Source organism: Struthio camelus, chromosome 5, assembly GCF_040807025.1.
Source record: "Struthio camelus isolate bStrCam1 chromosome 5, bStrCam1.hap1, whole genome shotgun sequence".
In the NCBI taxonomy this organism is placed as follows: domain Eukaryota; kingdom Metazoa; phylum Chordata; class Aves; order Struthioniformes; family Struthionidae; genus Struthio; species Struthio camelus.
Window position 1 is genome coordinate 22,164,580 of NC_090946.1, and position 17,821 is coordinate 22,182,400.

The 17,821-nt window shown below is 36.7% G+C and overlaps 1 protein-coding gene across 4 annotated transcripts in view; it reads left to right on the forward strand.

Moving 5' to 3' along the window:
- PSMA1 (proteasome 20S subunit alpha 1) overlaps positions 1-17,455 on the forward strand; it is a 31,124-nt gene extending 13,669 nt beyond the window's left edge. For 2 of the 4 annotated variants that reach the window (XM_068944963.1, XM_068944961.1), the window contains exons 2-13: positions 1,313-1,424; positions 3,526-3,702; positions 6,358-6,685; positions 7,079-7,123; positions 10,998-11,099; positions 11,606-11,709; positions 12,572-12,660; positions 13,407-13,477; positions 14,590-14,719; positions 15,405-15,484; positions 16,468-16,572; positions 17,095-17,455. In XM_068944963.1, coding sequence (XP_068801064.1) covers positions 6,683-6,685; positions 7,079-7,123; positions 10,998-11,099; positions 11,606-11,709; positions 12,572-12,660; positions 13,407-13,477; positions 14,590-14,719; positions 15,405-15,484; positions 16,468-16,572; positions 17,095-17,151 — 786 coding nt within the window. In that variant the 5' untranslated portion in view covers positions 1,313-1,424; positions 3,526-3,702; positions 6,358-6,682 and the 3' untranslated portion in view covers positions 17,152-17,455. Of the gene's footprint in view, positions 1-1,312; positions 1,425-3,525; positions 3,866-6,221; positions 6,686-7,078; positions 7,124-10,997; positions 11,100-11,605; positions 11,710-12,571; positions 12,661-13,406; positions 13,478-14,589; positions 14,720-15,404; positions 15,485-16,467; positions 16,573-17,094 lie in introns of all 4 variants that reach the window. The other 2 variants (XM_068944964.1, XM_068944960.1) reach the window with 2 other exon arrangements.
- Positions 17,456-17,821: the final 366 nt, after the last annotated feature.

The window sequence follows — 17,821 nt, forward strand, 5'->3', positions numbered from 1 at the left end:
AACAAATATTTTTTCCCTGCACGTTAATTCTGTATTGGCGTGTTTCCTAATCAAAAACTGAGTACATGCTAAGAATGGGCTGAGTCACATTTTGAAAAGTGTGGGCCACAAATACCAGAATTGTTGCCTAAATAGTAAGTTATCATTAAAAGTTTAACAGTTCTAGAGCAGTTGAAAATGCCTATAAAGAAAAGTGCCACAGAAATCCTGTGTCTTGCCATGAATGTTAGGTCGCTAGGTCCTCTTTCTTAAAAAAAAAAAAAAAAAAAAAAAAAAGTATGTACTTAGCTTAATGTAATCTAGCAACTTTATATATGTGAATGTATCTCAATTTTTCAAGCAGAAATTTTGGCAATAATAGAAGGGGGGAAAACACATTGTGAACCTTTTATTGTATGATCTACGTATAAGTACTCATTGTAAAATATTTATAGACTATAAATGCATAAATAAGAAGGCAGTACTTTGTCTAGCTATTACTTTAATATGGCGATAATGTCTGTGTCATAAGGAAATAGGAACCATTAATGGTCTCATGGATTACCAAGACTTTATCTGTATCTCCATGTCACTAACTGTGATTTCCAACCTTTGCTAACAATTATGAGTAATTCTTTCAGAGGCAGAAATTTCCAAAAACTTCATCACTAATATAACTGGTATAGCATTCATTCATGATCTCATGCATCATTCATAGACGTCTGTCTCTCTGCGACATATCATCTGCTGAATGTTTGATGACCCTTTGGTTTTGAATCACTTATGCTCATTGCAGACAAAAGTAATTCAGCCAATCTGAATCACAGCAACAATGCATATATTTGAAACAATTTATCCAGCTGTATGCACACTGAAATCTTTTTTAAGTTCAGACCCTTAAAATAATAATGGCCATTCTTTTTCATTGAAATAAAAAGCTTAGCAGATTTTAACAAAATTCCAATAATATATTTTGTAATACTCCCATAAATAATAATAGTCCTGCAAGTATCTGTTGATGATTCGGAGACAATACTATGTAAAAGGCTTGATCATACCTTCTGGACTAGTAAGCAAGTTATAGCTCAAAATATATTTTTCTTTTACAATCAATGTACAATTAATGTATCTTATATAGAAACCCTTCCTCATTTAGAATGAAGAAATAAATTCAGGACCAAGAAAGAACTAGCAACAATAGCTGTATGCATTTCTCTCTAAATATATTTTGATAGTTGTATTAAAACAGAAACAAATCAAAACTATTTTACTGACCAGCATACGCTACAACAGGTTGAGTATGTTGAATTTTGTACTCCCTTTTTTGCTCCAGGGTTGGACAGAAAGAACCAGGCTCCTTTCTGCACTTCTCTTCCACGTGGATTCTTTCAGCCTGTTTTCAGCATTGCCTGATCTTTCCCAGCCAGCTTTGATGATCAGACAAGGTTAGTTGCCCTGGAGGGGCTGCCCTGAAAAGGACAAATGATGATGTCAGTCCACAAAAGCTATGGACTTCAAAAATAAGGAGTAGAGGTTGAAATTTTGTGTAGTTAACGTTTCTCATGACAACATACTAAATTGGTCAGTAATTTAAAAAATGTTAAAAATGTTTTTGGTAAAGTGAATGCAAGACTGTCATGGGGAAAGAAATTGTCTGTGCTTCTGATGGGTACTTGCAAAAGAATAGGAAAGGAGTTTGGCATCATATATGGAGACAAGTTTTTTTTCCTATTTGCAATACTAAATACAAATTTTTTTCTTTATGAAAACTTTTAAGAGCATCTTTAATTGATTCTAAGGACAGGTTCTCATGTTTGTATCAACTGTCTTAAATTTTAGCCTTCAGTCTTAACCTCGCCAGTGAAAATGTCATCAAATATGACCAATATCCTACAAAGTACTTACATTTAAGTATGCTTTACACATTCTAAAATACCCATTATTGAAAAAGTAAATTTATTACCTGCATTTATGCAAATATAGACTGTACATATTGTCAAGAGAATGAATTTGTCCAGTTGCTCTTTGAATCCATGTTCAAATGACCCCAATATTCTGTTGCAAGGGTTTTCACAGCTCAGTTGTGAAATGTGTGAGGAAGTACCTCCTTGTCTTTGTTTGAACCTGGCATTTTCTTGCTGCCTTTAATGACATCCAGTTCCGGTACTGGGGGACAGAGAGAAGAATCAAATCCATTCAGCATCTCTGTGCCAGATGTGATCTGATAGATGTTCATCACCCCCTTTATCTGTTATTTAGACTGAAGACTCCTAATCTTATAAGTCATTCTTCATATGAAGCTGTTCTGTAGTTGAAATTATTCTTTCAATTTTTTCCAATACCTGCCTCAGTACTGCCGTACTGTTTTAAGGTGGGAGACAAGAATTGCACAGTATTCAAGCCTGAATGGTTGCAGAAACAGCGTGGATTTATACAGTGGCATAAAAATGCCCTTACATTTTGTTCTCTTTCCTAATAATACCTAACATTTGATTTGGCCATTGCTGAGTACCAAACATATGCTTTAATAGAGCTATCAGTTGTATATTCATGCCTTTGAAATGATCCTGATTATGAGGTTGCCAAGTGTGATACTAACAGTGAGAAAATATTTTCTCCTAAGGCAGATCCTTTCTAATTATAAGATTATTTAAATGTGAGAATAGTTTTAGATTTACTTTTCTGTCCTGTAGTCTTTTGTATTGTGATTTCTCTATGTAATGTAATATGCTGATTGCTGAAAGTTTGCCATTCACTTATTTTTATGTTTCTATAATGAAATTTGTACTTACTTAATCATCTTTTTATATTAATTTAAATCTTATACAGAACTACATAAGCATATCTTAAATACCAGTATTACAACTGTAATAGTTAATCACAGAAAGCCTGTTTGATGCAATTTATTAGTATTATAAAATTAATACCTGTGAAATGGCCAACTGTGATAAATCTGGTGATATTTAACAGTAGATCAGATAAAGCAGTGACAAAATCTCTGTAAAGTTGTGTGCCGTGTTGCCTTATCCATGTATCTTACAACATGGTTTGGAGAAAACAGTTGAATCTTCATGGTCATTCAGCGTTGTTTTTTCTGCTGTGTCTATCAACTGTGCCTGTGTTAACTGTTGCCTTTTATTATGTGGATTTCTATCTACTGGGAAGCTGTCTAAAACTGTCAGATCATTTGACACATGCCACTTTATACCATTAAATATGTCAAGGGTGAAATTTTCTCAGGTGCACACAAGGCTTATGCATCACTTAAATTTTACTGACACCCTAATTTAAGGCCTTTGTTCAAATTCTCTAACAACTTTGGGTGACTTAGAAAGAAATACCTTCTAAGTAAAGTAATGGGCTTATCATTAACATCAATAATTATTTGCCACATTTGGGGAAAATATATATAAATGCTTTTCTAATTTGATGCCATTGTTATCTTAAAAGGAGCTATTTGGTTTGGCCTTCTTAAAATGAGCTATTTGGTTTGGCCTTGTTCATTCTTTTTCTTCTCTGATTTTGTATTTAAATATTGTATTCTAGCTTCAAGTGCATCAATGGAGAATATGTTGGATACTTCTTAAAACCGATGCGCTAAGATGTGATATCAGAAATACAGTGCAAAACCATTGGCTTTACCTGCCTATACCTCTGCTCAAGCTGATCCTAAAGGACGTACAGGAGGAGCATTCAGAAGGAAGTAAATGACTTCCTGCTACTGTAAGCTTTTCCTGGTTTCTGGAGATTATCCCTGCCTCTAATCTTCTCTTCTTTTGCTGCTTTGGGAATAAAGTAAACAGTTACACTATCTGAAGCACTGGAGATTAGCTGAAACTCCATCCAGTGTCTGCCTCAATGTACTTTGTCTAGTGTGTCTGTAAAGGTGAGTAAGTAGCTTACGTGCAGTCCTTTTTGCTATCACAGTACTTGAATCAGTTTGCTTTAGAAGAAATTTTCAGAAAAAAATCTTGTTGGTTTAGTTTTGCATGATTTTTCCATCCATATATAAAGAAAAATATTACTTAAGAAAATACTTAAAGTTGTAATTTAAGACGCCTATGCAATAGTTCAAATAGCTTCCAAAAATTCTTCATTTCTATTGCTTTTATTTAATTCGGACTGTTAGGTTTTTAAAATCCTGCCTTTTTATCACCAATAATGTGGTTCCAAACATTACTTCCTGTGCTTATCAGTATATAAACAGAAGAACAGAGAGTCTTGGCATAGTTTAGCATTCTATCAAAACTAATGTACTTTTGCCAAAAGAGAGGAAATATCTGTCTCTATTGTTCTGTAACTGTAGGTGGGGTAAACAGACCTTTAGGGAGTCACTTATTGCTGTAGGAAGTTATTACAAAATGGCATTATAGCAGAGACTACAGGAGTATTTACTGAAAGTTCAGCGAAACTTGAAAGCTATTCAGCCCACTTAATAAAATGTTTATGTATCCTGTTTCAATGCACATCAAACAATGTTGAAGAAAGGAAGTCATTTCATATCAAATGAATTTTTATTAATCACAAAGCTTAAAAATAACAAGTCAGATCAATTTAAATCAGTCTGTGTAGTTTTTTTCTAGACAATATTGTAGCTTTCTACAAGAAAAAAAGACTTGTACAAGATAAAATTCTCCAAAGATAAAAGGTATCATCTGTCCTATAATAATCGAGAGGTAATAAAATACTAGTTTGATTTGAATGACCATGATTTCAGCAGCTGGATGCTTGTTTAAAAAGATAAAACATGAATATAACATTATTTGATTCTCTTTTGTCCTCATATTTAAGTCATGCAATTTTATAAACAAGTTCTCATAGTTTTTTTTTTTTTTTTGACTCACTTTTCAACTCTAACTGAATAAAAAATATTTTTAGTTTTTCAGGATAAGAGATCTAGTAAGCAACTCAGTTCTCTATTATGGACTTTTAGTTTTCTATCTTTAATTTGAGAGCAAAAGACCCATTTAAAAATTTAGAAATTAATCATATCTGAGCCTTAATTAAGAAAGACATAGCAATAGTCCCTAAAATAATTCATAACAGTGCTTCTCATTTAGCTGTTACATAACTTCTGAGATTTCCTGTTTCCTTGTTTTCAAGACAGAAATATAAGAGGATTTCCAGTCTGCTACATCTGATTAACAGTGGCTGTTGTTTTACTCCAACCAAACTATCTTTCTTTGGTTTTTACCCTTTACTTCTTCTTCAGCTTTTACTCTTTGTTAGCTGGGACAGTGTACGAAAACTTAATTAGTTTGGGAAGCACAGTTCTTTGTAAAGATAAAATGGGATAAAAGAACTACAGCTAAAATATAACTTTAAAACCTGCTTGTAGGGATTTTAGAACAAGCAGGATTGGACTCTTTAGTCTCCTGAAGCAAGATGTGCAATTTGTACACTTGCTCTCTACACAGGATTGAATTTTTTTTTATGAGTGCCTGAATAATTTGAATTTGAAGTTTACATCCTGTCTTCAGATGTGTAACATTTGGCTTCTGTTTTGTTTCAATGTCCTGGTACATAGTTCTTGCAGCTTCACTTTTAGCTCCACTGCTACTCTGTTGCCCTTCTACCTGTAGATCTTTCCTCTATCTTTTTTCTTTTGAATTTTGCTGTCATGAAAACTCTTGATAAGGAAATTATTATGGTTGGAACATCAATGTCTTATTTCTAGTGACAGCAAAGAGGGGGGTCTCTTTTCTGGGGCAGAGACACAAGGCCTGAGTTGGCCATGTTACGAAGAAAATAAAAATAAGGCAAAGACATGAAGTGTCTCAGAAGAGAAGAGGGAACGGGTCCAATAAAAGAAAATAATGCTAGTGTTGTTTAATATTCTTAGAGCAGTAATACTTAGAAGGTACAGCCTGAAATCAAGGCCTTTCTTCTACCTTTTCTATGTGGTAGGTGCTAAATATGTTCACATGGAAGACAAGACACTTATCTGAGCAATGGTATATTTTGCCTTAGAGGGGAAAAAATTGTAGTGACGGAAGAACAGTGCAAACCTAATACTGATGGCTATACCCTCTCTTTTTGAGTGTCTGCACGCACTCAAAAGGATTCGGCAAGCAGATTCTCACGGCTGCTTTAGAGGTAGCTTTTGTGATGTTGGCAGTATTTAGCAGAATCATTTTAAGGACTAACTGTAATCATCTGTACGTACTGCTGCCTGTGGCTGAGGTTCTCCCATAAGCTAAAACGACTGTAAGAAACAGTTTGTTCTCCTGCTTTCTTCCTAGCTTGTGAACATGAAGCACAGAAGTTAATGACGAGTTTTCCCAAAGCACGGTGGACCAGTGACAGTTAAACACAAGGCAATTTATAGAATATCTATTACAACTATATAATATTTTATTTCAATGCCTTTATCTGCAGGGTTTTAGAAACTGCTCGGGCTTTTTCAAAGCTGACAAAATCGCAGGCCACTTCCAGAGGGCGGAACGGCTGCGCTGCAAGTCCCACGCTGCAAGGGGCCGTCCCCTCGCCCCGCCGCCACGTCCGCCACCCGCCCCCGCCGCACTGCGCATGCCCCGCCCGGAGGGGCGGGGGTGGGCCGCTCGTGCGTCTCGCTCACGCCTGGCCGCTCGATCGACGACTCGAGGGGCGGCTAGCGACGCCTTAGCGCGGCCAGACCAGACGCGTCGCTGCCGGAGTGGTGCAGCTCGGCGGCCGGAGCTCGCACCGGGGTCGGCGAGGAAAGATGGTGGGTGAGAGGGCCGGGTCGGGCACGGCGGGTCCCGCCATCGCCCCCGCGCCCCCACTGCCCCCCTACTGCCCCCCCGCACTCCCCGGCAGCCGGGGGGCGCGGCGGGGCGCGGTGAGGCGCGGCGTGAGTAAGCACTTCGCGGGCCGGGCCGAGCCCGGAGGCCCAAAGTTCCCCGGCCGGGGGGTGGGGGGGAGGTCGTGGCCGTTGGTTAAACGTGTGCTCTCAGCTCTGGCGGGAGCGGGAGCTGCTGTGGTCAGGGGGTCGTGGCAGAGCAGGGAGCAGGCACTTCACTGGAAAGGCTCCGTAGAGAAAACGGCCAGGCTTCAAGGCGGGAGCGGGCGCTCGGCCCCTTCTTGCTAGGCGTTGCTGACCGCTCTCTGTTCGTTTCAGTTCCGCAACCAGTACGACAACGACGTCACGGTTTGGAGCCCTCAGGTAAAAGCTTTCCTAAGCTTGTGGCCTTGGTGCTTCTTCCTTTTATTTTCTCCTTTCGTCTTTCTGTTTTTTTTTTTTCCAGCAGTGGTATCACGATAGTGTAGGTTGCTTTGAGTGGTTAAAATTTAGTCCACTTTCCCCCTTCGTTTTTTTTGTGTGTTGTAGGCTCTAGGTTCCTAGAAAATTTAGATAACTTGACTGTGGGCCTGTAAAGGTTTTACTTCTGGTGCATGCGCGTGCTTAGGTGAACTCTGTTACACTGCAGTTTCTGCTTCTCGCAGTCTTTAGGGCAGCTGTTTTCTGAATGTTCCTGTAACGTGTATGTGGGTGCACCCACTAAGTATTACATATAAGTTTTGTTTACAGCAAAATAAGAATTTAAATACAGTAAAGCCTGTAATGAAAGTCAATTACAGGAAAGTTATTCCCAATTGTAGACTAAATAGCTCCTTTCTAACACTGCAGTTAGCCTGCAAAAGAGGGAATGGTTTAGCAGTAGCCTAACGTTTGGGAGATTCAAACTCAGTTTCATGCTTTTTGATCTATTGCTTACCGATTTGTTGTTATAGGTCTGTAAAATGAGAATAGTATTTAATTCCTTACTCAGGAATGCTTAAATGAGAGCATACTCATTTCAAGTAAGTCAAAATGGGATCTATTTCTCATTTCACACCAGTAATTTTTATTGCTTTGCAAACCTTCATTTGAATGACAGTACCTGTACCCACATGGAGATCTGAAGCGTGGAGTCTGAAATACTGATTTTTGTAGTATGAATTCACAAATGTTACTCTGATAAACTGAACTGTTTACAAACATCCCTATTAAATTCTATATATACAGCATATAAATGTAACATTGAGAGGTGTAACGTGCAAAGGGTTAAATGCTTTATCGTTTTGTAATGCAGCATAACTGGTGCCTCAGTGATGTAGTCTATAGCAGCTGTGTCTCTCTTTAGCTTTCCATGTTGTAGAATGTTATGGGGGCTTCACAGCGTCTCTGTACTTAAGATATTTTGAGATTTGCACTGAAATTGGGAATTTGTCATCTGTGAATCACTGTCACATTGTATATTCTTCTGAAACTTGCAAAGGTTGTACTGAGTTCAGAATGCATATTCTAAAAGTTGTAAAGCAAGTATCTCAATCAGTTCAAATGTTTAATATTGTCTCTTCTTTTGATACTATACCCTTAAGACAGGATACTTATGGAAAATCAGTGTGTCTTGAAAATTGACTCATTTCTAGATTTAGGAAAGCTAAAAATAAAATAATCATAAACATAAATAACATCATATTAGTGTAAAGTTAATATATCATGATCTTTCTGTATTACTATTGGCAATCTTCATTATATAGTATTACTGTTTGAAAGATATATTTTTGTATGTATTGAAACAGAGCATGTTTCATACTTTCTGTTGTACGTTAAGACCACCTTGAATATCTTAATGTTCTTTAGTCATTAACGGGATAGCTGTAGACAACTTTGAGCTGCTTTGAGAAACATACCCATTTATCTCAAAAGGATGACGAGAACTTTGAAGATTTACATTTTAACATTTAAGAACATGCTGACGATGCAGCAACTTCCAACTAATGGGAGATGTGCATTTGAAATAGTTCAGTACAGACATTTACTGAGAAATCTCTGCACTTCAATGAATATTACAAGTCAAAATGAATATAAATACAATTAAATTGTGTATGGTTTATAAATATGTATATACACACACACACACGTGTATATAAAATCGATATATTCAATATATAATTGAATATGCCTTAGGGCAGTCTGCGTTACTGTTTTTACTTCTTTTGGTTGTGTTTTCAAGCTTATTTTGTAATAATGAGCCCTAACTGTTGCATAGATATATCTCCTATAAGCAAACACAGGCCATTCCGTACAGGCAGAGACTTTTTTTAATTGATCAGGTGAAGCTGGTGATAGTCTGAGACTGTGAAAGGGGAAGCCGGGCAGCTTCTGTTTCTCCCTAGGCATTCCCAAGTCTCTCGCATGGCATGCAGGCTGAGAGAGGTCTAATAAAATTCTTAAGTTTTGTTTCTGCAATCCTCAAATAAATGTTTTGTGCTGTTAATTTCTGTCATGCCTGTAAAACATTTCTTTACATAGCAAAGGTGTGTTCTGCTTGGTTGTATTCCATTGCTATGGCTATGTCTTTTTTTGCTGCTTTTTTTGCTGCTTTTTAAGCTCTTTAATGGATGCAGAAGGAACCTTAGATTTGTTGTTCCTTTTAATTCCAGTCATGCATGCTCAGCTTTATAAACTTCAGTGGCATGGATATGGAGGTTGCCAAAGAAGCGCAAACATGATGGACGTTATCTTTTCTAATCGTCTTCAGTTTTAGAGTTTGATTTTGAAATTTCTAGATTTCAGGTATTTATTATAGAATTAAAACAAATTATGTTAAAGCTTTGTTACTGATGTCTGTGTAATATCTGAAAAATTAGAAGGCAGAATTCAGTATCTAGGAATGGAACCCTGCATCCACATCTCATCCTTTTTAAATGGTTGTGTTTCTGTGGTGAATGTGGTATCAGAGACTTAAATTTTGAATTTTTTAGCAATCTGGTATAAAAATTATTTTAAAAAATATGACATTCTACTGAGATTTTTCAGTAGATATTAAGAAGTCATCAATAACATTTAACTACTAAACTTTTTCAGAAACGGCCTTGAAATTATGAAAAGTGCTAATGACTTTTTGTAAAAGACATTTAAAATTGCTGCTGTGCTGCAATTACTTCCCTACACCTTCCTGTAGTTGCAGTATGGCTGGGCTGCAGAGGCAGTGATACAATACCATAATAATTATTTTGGCTTTGTTAATACAGGAGCAAAGAATAATCATATTTTATTGGTGGGTGTTTTCTGATACATTTATAAGGAAAAGGAAATGCAAGATGAAAGGCTAGAAAGGGCTTCATGTTTTTTTGCAGCCGTCTAAGTAATTCATGACAGTTGATAAATATATATTGGACAGGTTATGGTGATTCCATAGTGTTCTTGGAGAGGAAATACCCAATATTATTGAAATTTCATCATTATCTTAGTGGATAAAGTGAAATGTAAGGGATGTTAAACATCTAGTGGATTTTATATTTCTCCAGATAAACCACATCAAAAACCCTTCCCTCCTCCTCCCCCCCCCCCCAAAAAAAAAGAAACCTCGGCACATGCCTACTCTAATAGCTCCAGCTGTGCGCTGTGTTTCAGTACAACATCACAACTGGTTTTATTTTAGCTGACCAACTAAAGTGTAGCAAATTACCTGCTTTGCCCTCAGTGGCAGCATTGAAAGGATGTGTTTTTTCCTGCAAAGCTGCTGACTTTTATAAAACTTAATTGTCTTTGAGACCTCTACTCCTCTTTCAGACTTTACTGCAATTGACTAATAGGTTCAGAAGTTATTAGGGAGAGGATGGTGAGACACAGCAATTGCTTAAGACTCATTTCTTTAGGAAACTAGAATAAAAGTGAGAATCCAGATTCAGCCAGAAGTTCCATCTTTGAATCACATTGGGTTAAATACTGGTTGCACTGAAGATGATGACAAAGTGTCACAGTTCTAATAATGCTTGGATTCACCCTTTCTTTTTAGTTGTCCTGCTTTTTTTTTTTTGTATGCTGTGGTGAGTGGCTAAGAGATGGCCAAAGTTAGGTAGGTTAATGGTAAGGAGTTTGCAAAAGGTAGTCACAGAGGTCTGTATATTGCTTGTAGGTTTAAATTACGTTATGCAGGCTTTGTATTTGTTTGGCAGGGGACTCAAAGGTCTATAAATCAAAAACTAGTGAAAATTGATATGGAGGCTTCATTTTAGACTGACAGTAGACTGATTTTATTCTCTAGGGGCGAATTCATCAAATTGAATATGCCATGGAAGCTGTGAAACAAGGCTCAGCTACTGTGGGGCTGAAATCAAAAACGCATGCTGTTCTGGTTGCTCTAAAGGTAACTTTAAAACTGTGTTCTGGGGACAGCAATGTTAGCAGAGTAGTTTTAGCTTGGGAAATTAGTTTTGTCCGGTCTGAACTTTTATGCTGTGTATAATGTACTTTGTAATCCCATTTTCCTTATGCTTGAATACCAGTGTAGAACTATACGTATTTTCAATACTTGTGCTAAACAGGTCTTCACAGATTGGTGGAGTGAAGGAAATTGGTGAAAGGTTTTTAACTCAAAAGCTAATTGGTCTTCTATTCTTTTCTTCAGTTATTAAGTAGTAAAACTACTTCTTTTCTGTCACAAAAGTTGAGTGAGTGTCCCTTCTTTCTTTCTTTCTGACAGTCTCCTATTGAAGTAGGATTAGATTTTTCTTGTTTTCTGTTACAAGTTTATAGCTTTATTATTATTGTTTCATGATCATATTCAGTTCTTGCCATAAATGCTAGTGGATTTCTTAACAGTGACTGGCAGTCTGTTCAGTCTGCCACATAGCTTTTTCTTTTCATGCATAGAGAGCACAGTCTGAGCTGGCAGCTCATCAGAAAAAAATCCTGTATGTTGACAACCATATTGGTATCTCAATTGCTGGACTTACTGCTGATGCAAGACTCCTGTGGTGAGTGTCTTAGTGGTTGACATATAGAGTTCTGCAATAATAATGAAGTGAAAGTTCATTTGTAGACTATTGCAAATGAGATTTTTATGATCAGCTAAGGATTAGTCTTGAGTTACTGCTCTCTTGTATTATGCCAAAGACCTCAGCAAGAAATTCTTTTTTTTTTTTTTTTTTAAGTCATTGGCAGAAATCTAATTTGTTTGGCCCAAAATTTTGCTCTTTGTTTTTGATACTAGTAAGAGAGTCCTCTGTCTGGTTTCCCCAGTGCGATGGGATTTCCAAGCAGCCTGAGAAAGGGTGTCACGTTTTTCCCTCTTGTAGATCCTTCTGTATACGTTTAAGAAAGTTACTAAAAACATACTGCTGTATACATAAGCTTCAGAGGAGTTTACCTTTTGTCTGCTGGATACAGAGTCTCAGGAGATGAGGTAAATGTCTCCTAGGAGGAGAGTTCCTCAGCTTTAGAGGGAAGGACAGAGAAGGTGTAGGAAGAATCTGAAAAAAAAAATCGCTGTTACAAAGAAATGAAAGAAATGTTGCCATCTACATGTGACTTTTTTTTTTTCCAGATGACCCTTCTATAGCCTGCATGAACTTCTACCTTCCCTTCATTTGTATTGCTGAAATAATACAATAATCTTTCAAGCCTGTGGTTAGTCTTCTAAATAACAATTATAGGTCATGATGAAATGAAATCATGTAGTGCCTTTGACCCTTTTTCTTAACAAGCAGAGCTGAAAAATATATTTTAACAGACAAATATTGAGACAAAATCTCATTGCGACTTTCACTATGCATTGGTTTGATTTTTTTTTTCCCCCTCTTTCCCCCCACCCCCCATTTCTGTGACCCCCTCACTCAGCAATTTCATGCGTCAGGAGTGCCTGGATTCCAGATTTGTGTTTGACAGACCTCTTCCAGTCTCTCGCTTAGTGTCACTAATTGGAAGCAGTATCCTTTTGTTTGTTTGTTTGTTTTGCACTTGTTAAACTTTTACAGTTTTTTTTTACACTTCTTCATACTTGTTCTTAAAATGTTTTTTATATATCACAACTTAAAATTAATTAACTTTATAAATTTAGCATGAAAGTTAGTTTCTCTTTATTCATACTGCTTGCTTGTCCTTTTAAAGTATACCTTGTAACACGCTGAATTGGTAGAAAAGCAACAAAGTGCTATGCAACATTTAACATGGTGCTGCTTTTTCTGTTACATAGCACTGCCTTTGGAGCGGAGCGGGGCGGGGGGGGGGGAAGATAACTACACGATTCAAGATATCATCACTTACTGGATTGCAGCGCAGCTACTCAGATTTACTCAGATTTTTTTCTGTGGCGGCTTTAGTTGTCTCTGCATGGAACACAATGGTGCCCTTGTATTCTGATATCAAGTGCCCACAAAACGTTCAAAGGGAAAAGAAATTAAATGAGGCTGCGCAGCGTTAAGTGAACTGTTTGTGTTACTTGGTTGAGTGCACCACTCACTTCTTTTGGGAAAGTTAGTTGCTAAATATTTTTTGGTGAAAAAGAGCTAGTGTTGGTATTCCAAATAAGCCCTGTGATCTATTTCTTCAAAGAAATTCCTGTTAGTGGGGGGGAAAAGCTGTATTACAACTTTGGTGCATCTCTGCTTGGCTTAGGAAAACGTTTTAGGTAATTAACATGTTTTCTTGAGAATGCTTCCTTAGCTTGCTTAAGAAACCCAGATACCAACGCAGCGTTATGGCAGAAGACCATATGGTGTTGGTCTGCTCATCGCAGGTTATGATGTAAGTATAGCGTGCCAGTTACTGTTGATGGAGAAAGAAAAAAAAAAAAAAAAAAGTGGTTAATTCACTTTTATACAAGTAAATGTTAAGAGGGACAGATAGAAGGAAGAGGCAAACTTGTCAAAATTCTGATTAAGGAATCATTTTCTGCATCTTACCCTAAAACATAACTTTTATAAGTTTTATAACTTTTATAAATGGTAATTGGTGGCTAATCCTACTTACACTTGTAAGGCATGCATTTGCAAAAATGAAAATATAATTATTTTAAGGTGCAAAATGAGATGCTGTAGCAGGACATGAATTTCAGAAGTGTTTGAAGGGAGGGATTCCTACACTGAAACACTATGAAAAAATGGATCTTCTGAAATGAAGTTGCAATGATCTTTGTGTTTTAATGTCACTTTGTGTTTCTGTGCAAAACTGCAAACAGTAGACTTGTTCATTTTTTCAGGGATCAAAATGTTAATGTTTATAAGCTGAAGTGAGTCTTTGATAGCGGTAATTATTTTACTAGTGGTTATGGATCTTTAACAAACTATTGTTTTTAAATACTCTAAATGGATGTGGAAAGCCTCACTGGACACACTCTTACTTGTTTTTCAAGAATAGTTTACTTACTATGGTACACAAAGAGAATCACTGCGCTGAAGATATTTCGCATGAAGAAGGTTGAAGGAAATGGGCAGCTTGCTTGAAATCTGGCATGACATGCTTAAATCTACAGCAGGTTTTTACACTTGCACAGATCAGACAGAACGTGTGTGAAATATTTAACTGCAAGCCATGAGGTGGGAAGCATATGTATGCATGGTACAGCTTATGGAACAGAGAAAGAAAGATTTTTGGTGCCTGCTATCCTACCTGCATAAAAATTATGTTTCAAATAACAAAGTATGAAGGAGGATTGTTGTTTGTTTGTTTATTTATTTATTTATTTAGAATAAGACTTGAAGCAATTGGTAAGAGCAATGGTATGATAAACAATATAAAATATATCTGTGCTTAGACATAAGCTATGTGATGTATCATGAAGCAAATCTTTGTTTTAGAAAAAAAAACATGTATTGTTTTTGTTTGTTTACTTGTTTGTTTGTTTTCCCTTTTGGTAGGATATGGGTCCTCACATCTTCCAGACCTGTCCTTCTGCAAACTATTTTGACTGTAAAGCAATGTCCATTGGTGCTCGTTCACAGTCAGCTCGAACTTACTTGGAGAGGCACATGACTGAGTTTACTGACTGTGAGTAATGAAACTCTGTCTATCTGATGGTCTTCATCAGTTGCACAGTTTTTTTTCGTGCTATTGCTCCATCCTTTTGTGTTTAGTAAAATGGGAAGATAAACTTTGGGAGCCAAGTTTAGTGTAAGTGTAAATCTGCATGAAGACAATAATTGTAAAGAATACATTACAAATCTTCATTTCTAACATCTGGATTTTTGTTAGATCTAATGAAAAAGAAGTTTCTGTTCAGAGGCTGAGAAAAAAGTACAAAGTCTCCATCCTGTGTAACTCAGGGAAAGAGCAATTCTTTGTATTACAGAGAAGGCATAATATTTCAGGATGAGTCTCTAGGTTGTGGATTTAAAATCGCAAATTTGTTTTTATATGAAAGTTATTTGGAGGCTACTGTGTGTCTGGTTGGGGAAAAAATAGCTTGAGTATCACTGCACTGAAGACAATGCAGGTGCCAAAAATGGATGCATTTGGCCTGAAGTGTAAGGAAAGGCTCACTTCTTGAAGTATACTTTGATAACCAACTCTATATTCAGTACCGGAAATACATAAGGAGCGCAGTTCTGGAAGTCAAAATAGCCAGGTTGATTTTTCTAGTTGTCAACTGGGAATAGGAGGAAGGGCAAAAGAGTCTCAAGAGACTCAACTGTATTATTTCGTAAATGTCTTTCTAATTGCGTTTAATTTGTAGGTAATCTAAATGAGCTAGTTAAGCATGGACTGCGTGCCCTGAGAGAGACTCTTCCTGCTGAACAAGATCTGACCACCAAGGTAAATACTAGGATGTTTTTGTTTTGTTTTTGTTTGTTTTTGTGTGTTTAAGAAGAAATTTTACTGCCATTGTTATTAGAAATTGCTATGACAAAATTAATGTAAAGTATGACTGGCACTGAAATTTGGAAGCCAAATAGTGGTGGAGAGCGTCATCTCCATTTCATATGTGACAACTTTACCTACAGCTTCATCTGTAATTTTTTTTTGTTTGTTTGCTTACCATAATAAAATGATACTTTTGTCTAAGTAAGGCATCATTTTCCTGGCTGCTTGCGTAAAATATTCTATTTTAAGGTTTGATCAGTGTTTAAGATGCATTGAACACAACTGGATCATCACTTTGCTTTGTAAGCCCAATCAGCAATTGGAAAGGACTGGAAAGGAAGGGGGGAGTTGCCCCTTCAGTCAGAGCACAGCTATGCAAACAGTTGATTGAGCATCCAATACCAAAAAGATGCAAAGCCTCTGCCAGGAAATATGAACTGACCAGCTCTTGAACAAGAAACTTCTAAGCAGATCTCTTACCAAAAGTTAGTGTTATGTTTGTGGCTGATCTGCCCTTATCTGTGTTTAAGATTTTTACTCTTAGCCCATCTTGTTTTGTTAGAACTTTTACGATAAGGAAAAGGGAGGGGGGAAAAAAAAGATGAGAATCAGTGATTTTGAAAAATCAGGTATTTGTTATTTAAAATAAAAAATAGAAATTGAAATCATTGAATAGTGATTTTACTGGTAAGATCTCAAAGCATGATAGCTTTTGTAGGGAATAAATCTCCCTCTCTGCCTCCCTTTCCTTTTCTAGTACAACCTACCAAAAAGGGAATCTCGGAATTCCTCTCTTCCTTAAGTAGACACAATAGCAAAGTGAATCCCTTTATCACAGGAGGAAACTTAATGGCTTTACAGTTTTCACTTGTGAAACAGATTCAAGTTATTTGCAGAAAAACGTGTCTTACTTCTTTCAAAATTTTCCTTAACAGAATGTTTCCATTGGAATTGTGGGCAAAGACATGGAGTTTACCATCTATGATGATGATGACGTAGCACCATTCCTAGAAGGTCTTGAGGAGAGACCACAGAGAAAGGTTTGTGTTTTATATACAAATAAAGAGGCTTTGGTGAAAGGCAACATTTTGTGATGTATGACCTATTATGTTTAGGACATTTAGCTTTCTTAGTGTAGTAGGGTTTTAGGTATGCAGTTTTAAAATTTGACATTGCTACATGAAAACAGGAGGCAACATATCATCTTTGTCTAAAGACTGAAGCTGGAGGCTAAGCTGCTTATTAAATCAGTTTACGATAAATTGGCAGAAGGCTTTTCCAATGTCTTCATCTTCTTTCCTTATTTAAGATTACTTTTTTTCACTTTCTTGTAGCAGAAGTGGCTACATATGTTCCTGGTGTCTGTCCCAAGATGCCTCCTCAAGTCTTCTAATTACCAGCTCTATCCTTCTCCATGCTTGATTTATATAATACTGCTTGTAAGCTATTTGTTTATGTGAGCTACTTTTACCACTTGTGATACTCAATCTAGTGTAAAGCGGATATGCTAGGTACTGTTTTCTTCCCTTCTATAATATGTTTTTTTTTTTCTTCTCTTTAAGCCTGCTCCGCCCGCTGATGAACCTGCGGAAAAGGCAGAGGAGCCCATGGAGCACTAGTTGATGGATGAATTCTGCTGTGTGTTTACCTATGTATAATTATACAGGAACATATATCCATCTGCTGGTAACCTTTCTCCTGACCTATATGCGTCTTCTACTGACACATTCTGAGGATTACGCTATAAAAACAAACAAACAAACTAGCCCATCTATCCTTAAATGGTAGGATAGTTGGACATATTTTCTTTGACAAGAAAGGTGTTACCATTTTCTAAATAGTGCACAATACTGTTTTTTTAATGAAAAGCATACTGTCTTTAACTTGTAAGGACAAGTGGAAATAAATCTTTCTTGGAATGTACTGTTCATTTTTTTTTAAATCTGAAGAAATAGCTACTCAAATACTACTTTCATACAATCAATGTGCTATCAAGATGCAATCATGTACTATTTGTCACATTGAAACAGTAACTGATTTGTGAGCCCTCGGTTGCTTTATATAAATATAGTGCTCATGAAGTATTGCACTGACAGGACTTTGAATCCCTCTATTTACAAAGTAGTCCTAGAACATGTAGGATGCATCAAGCTTCCGCCTGTTTTATTGTGGTTGTCTCACTCGTGACTTGGACAGACATTTCTAATTATGAGTGTTTACTGGAATTATTGCAGACAGAATAAGCATGAAGCTGCCAGTAAGCTTTTTCAGTTGTGTTTTTTAATAAAC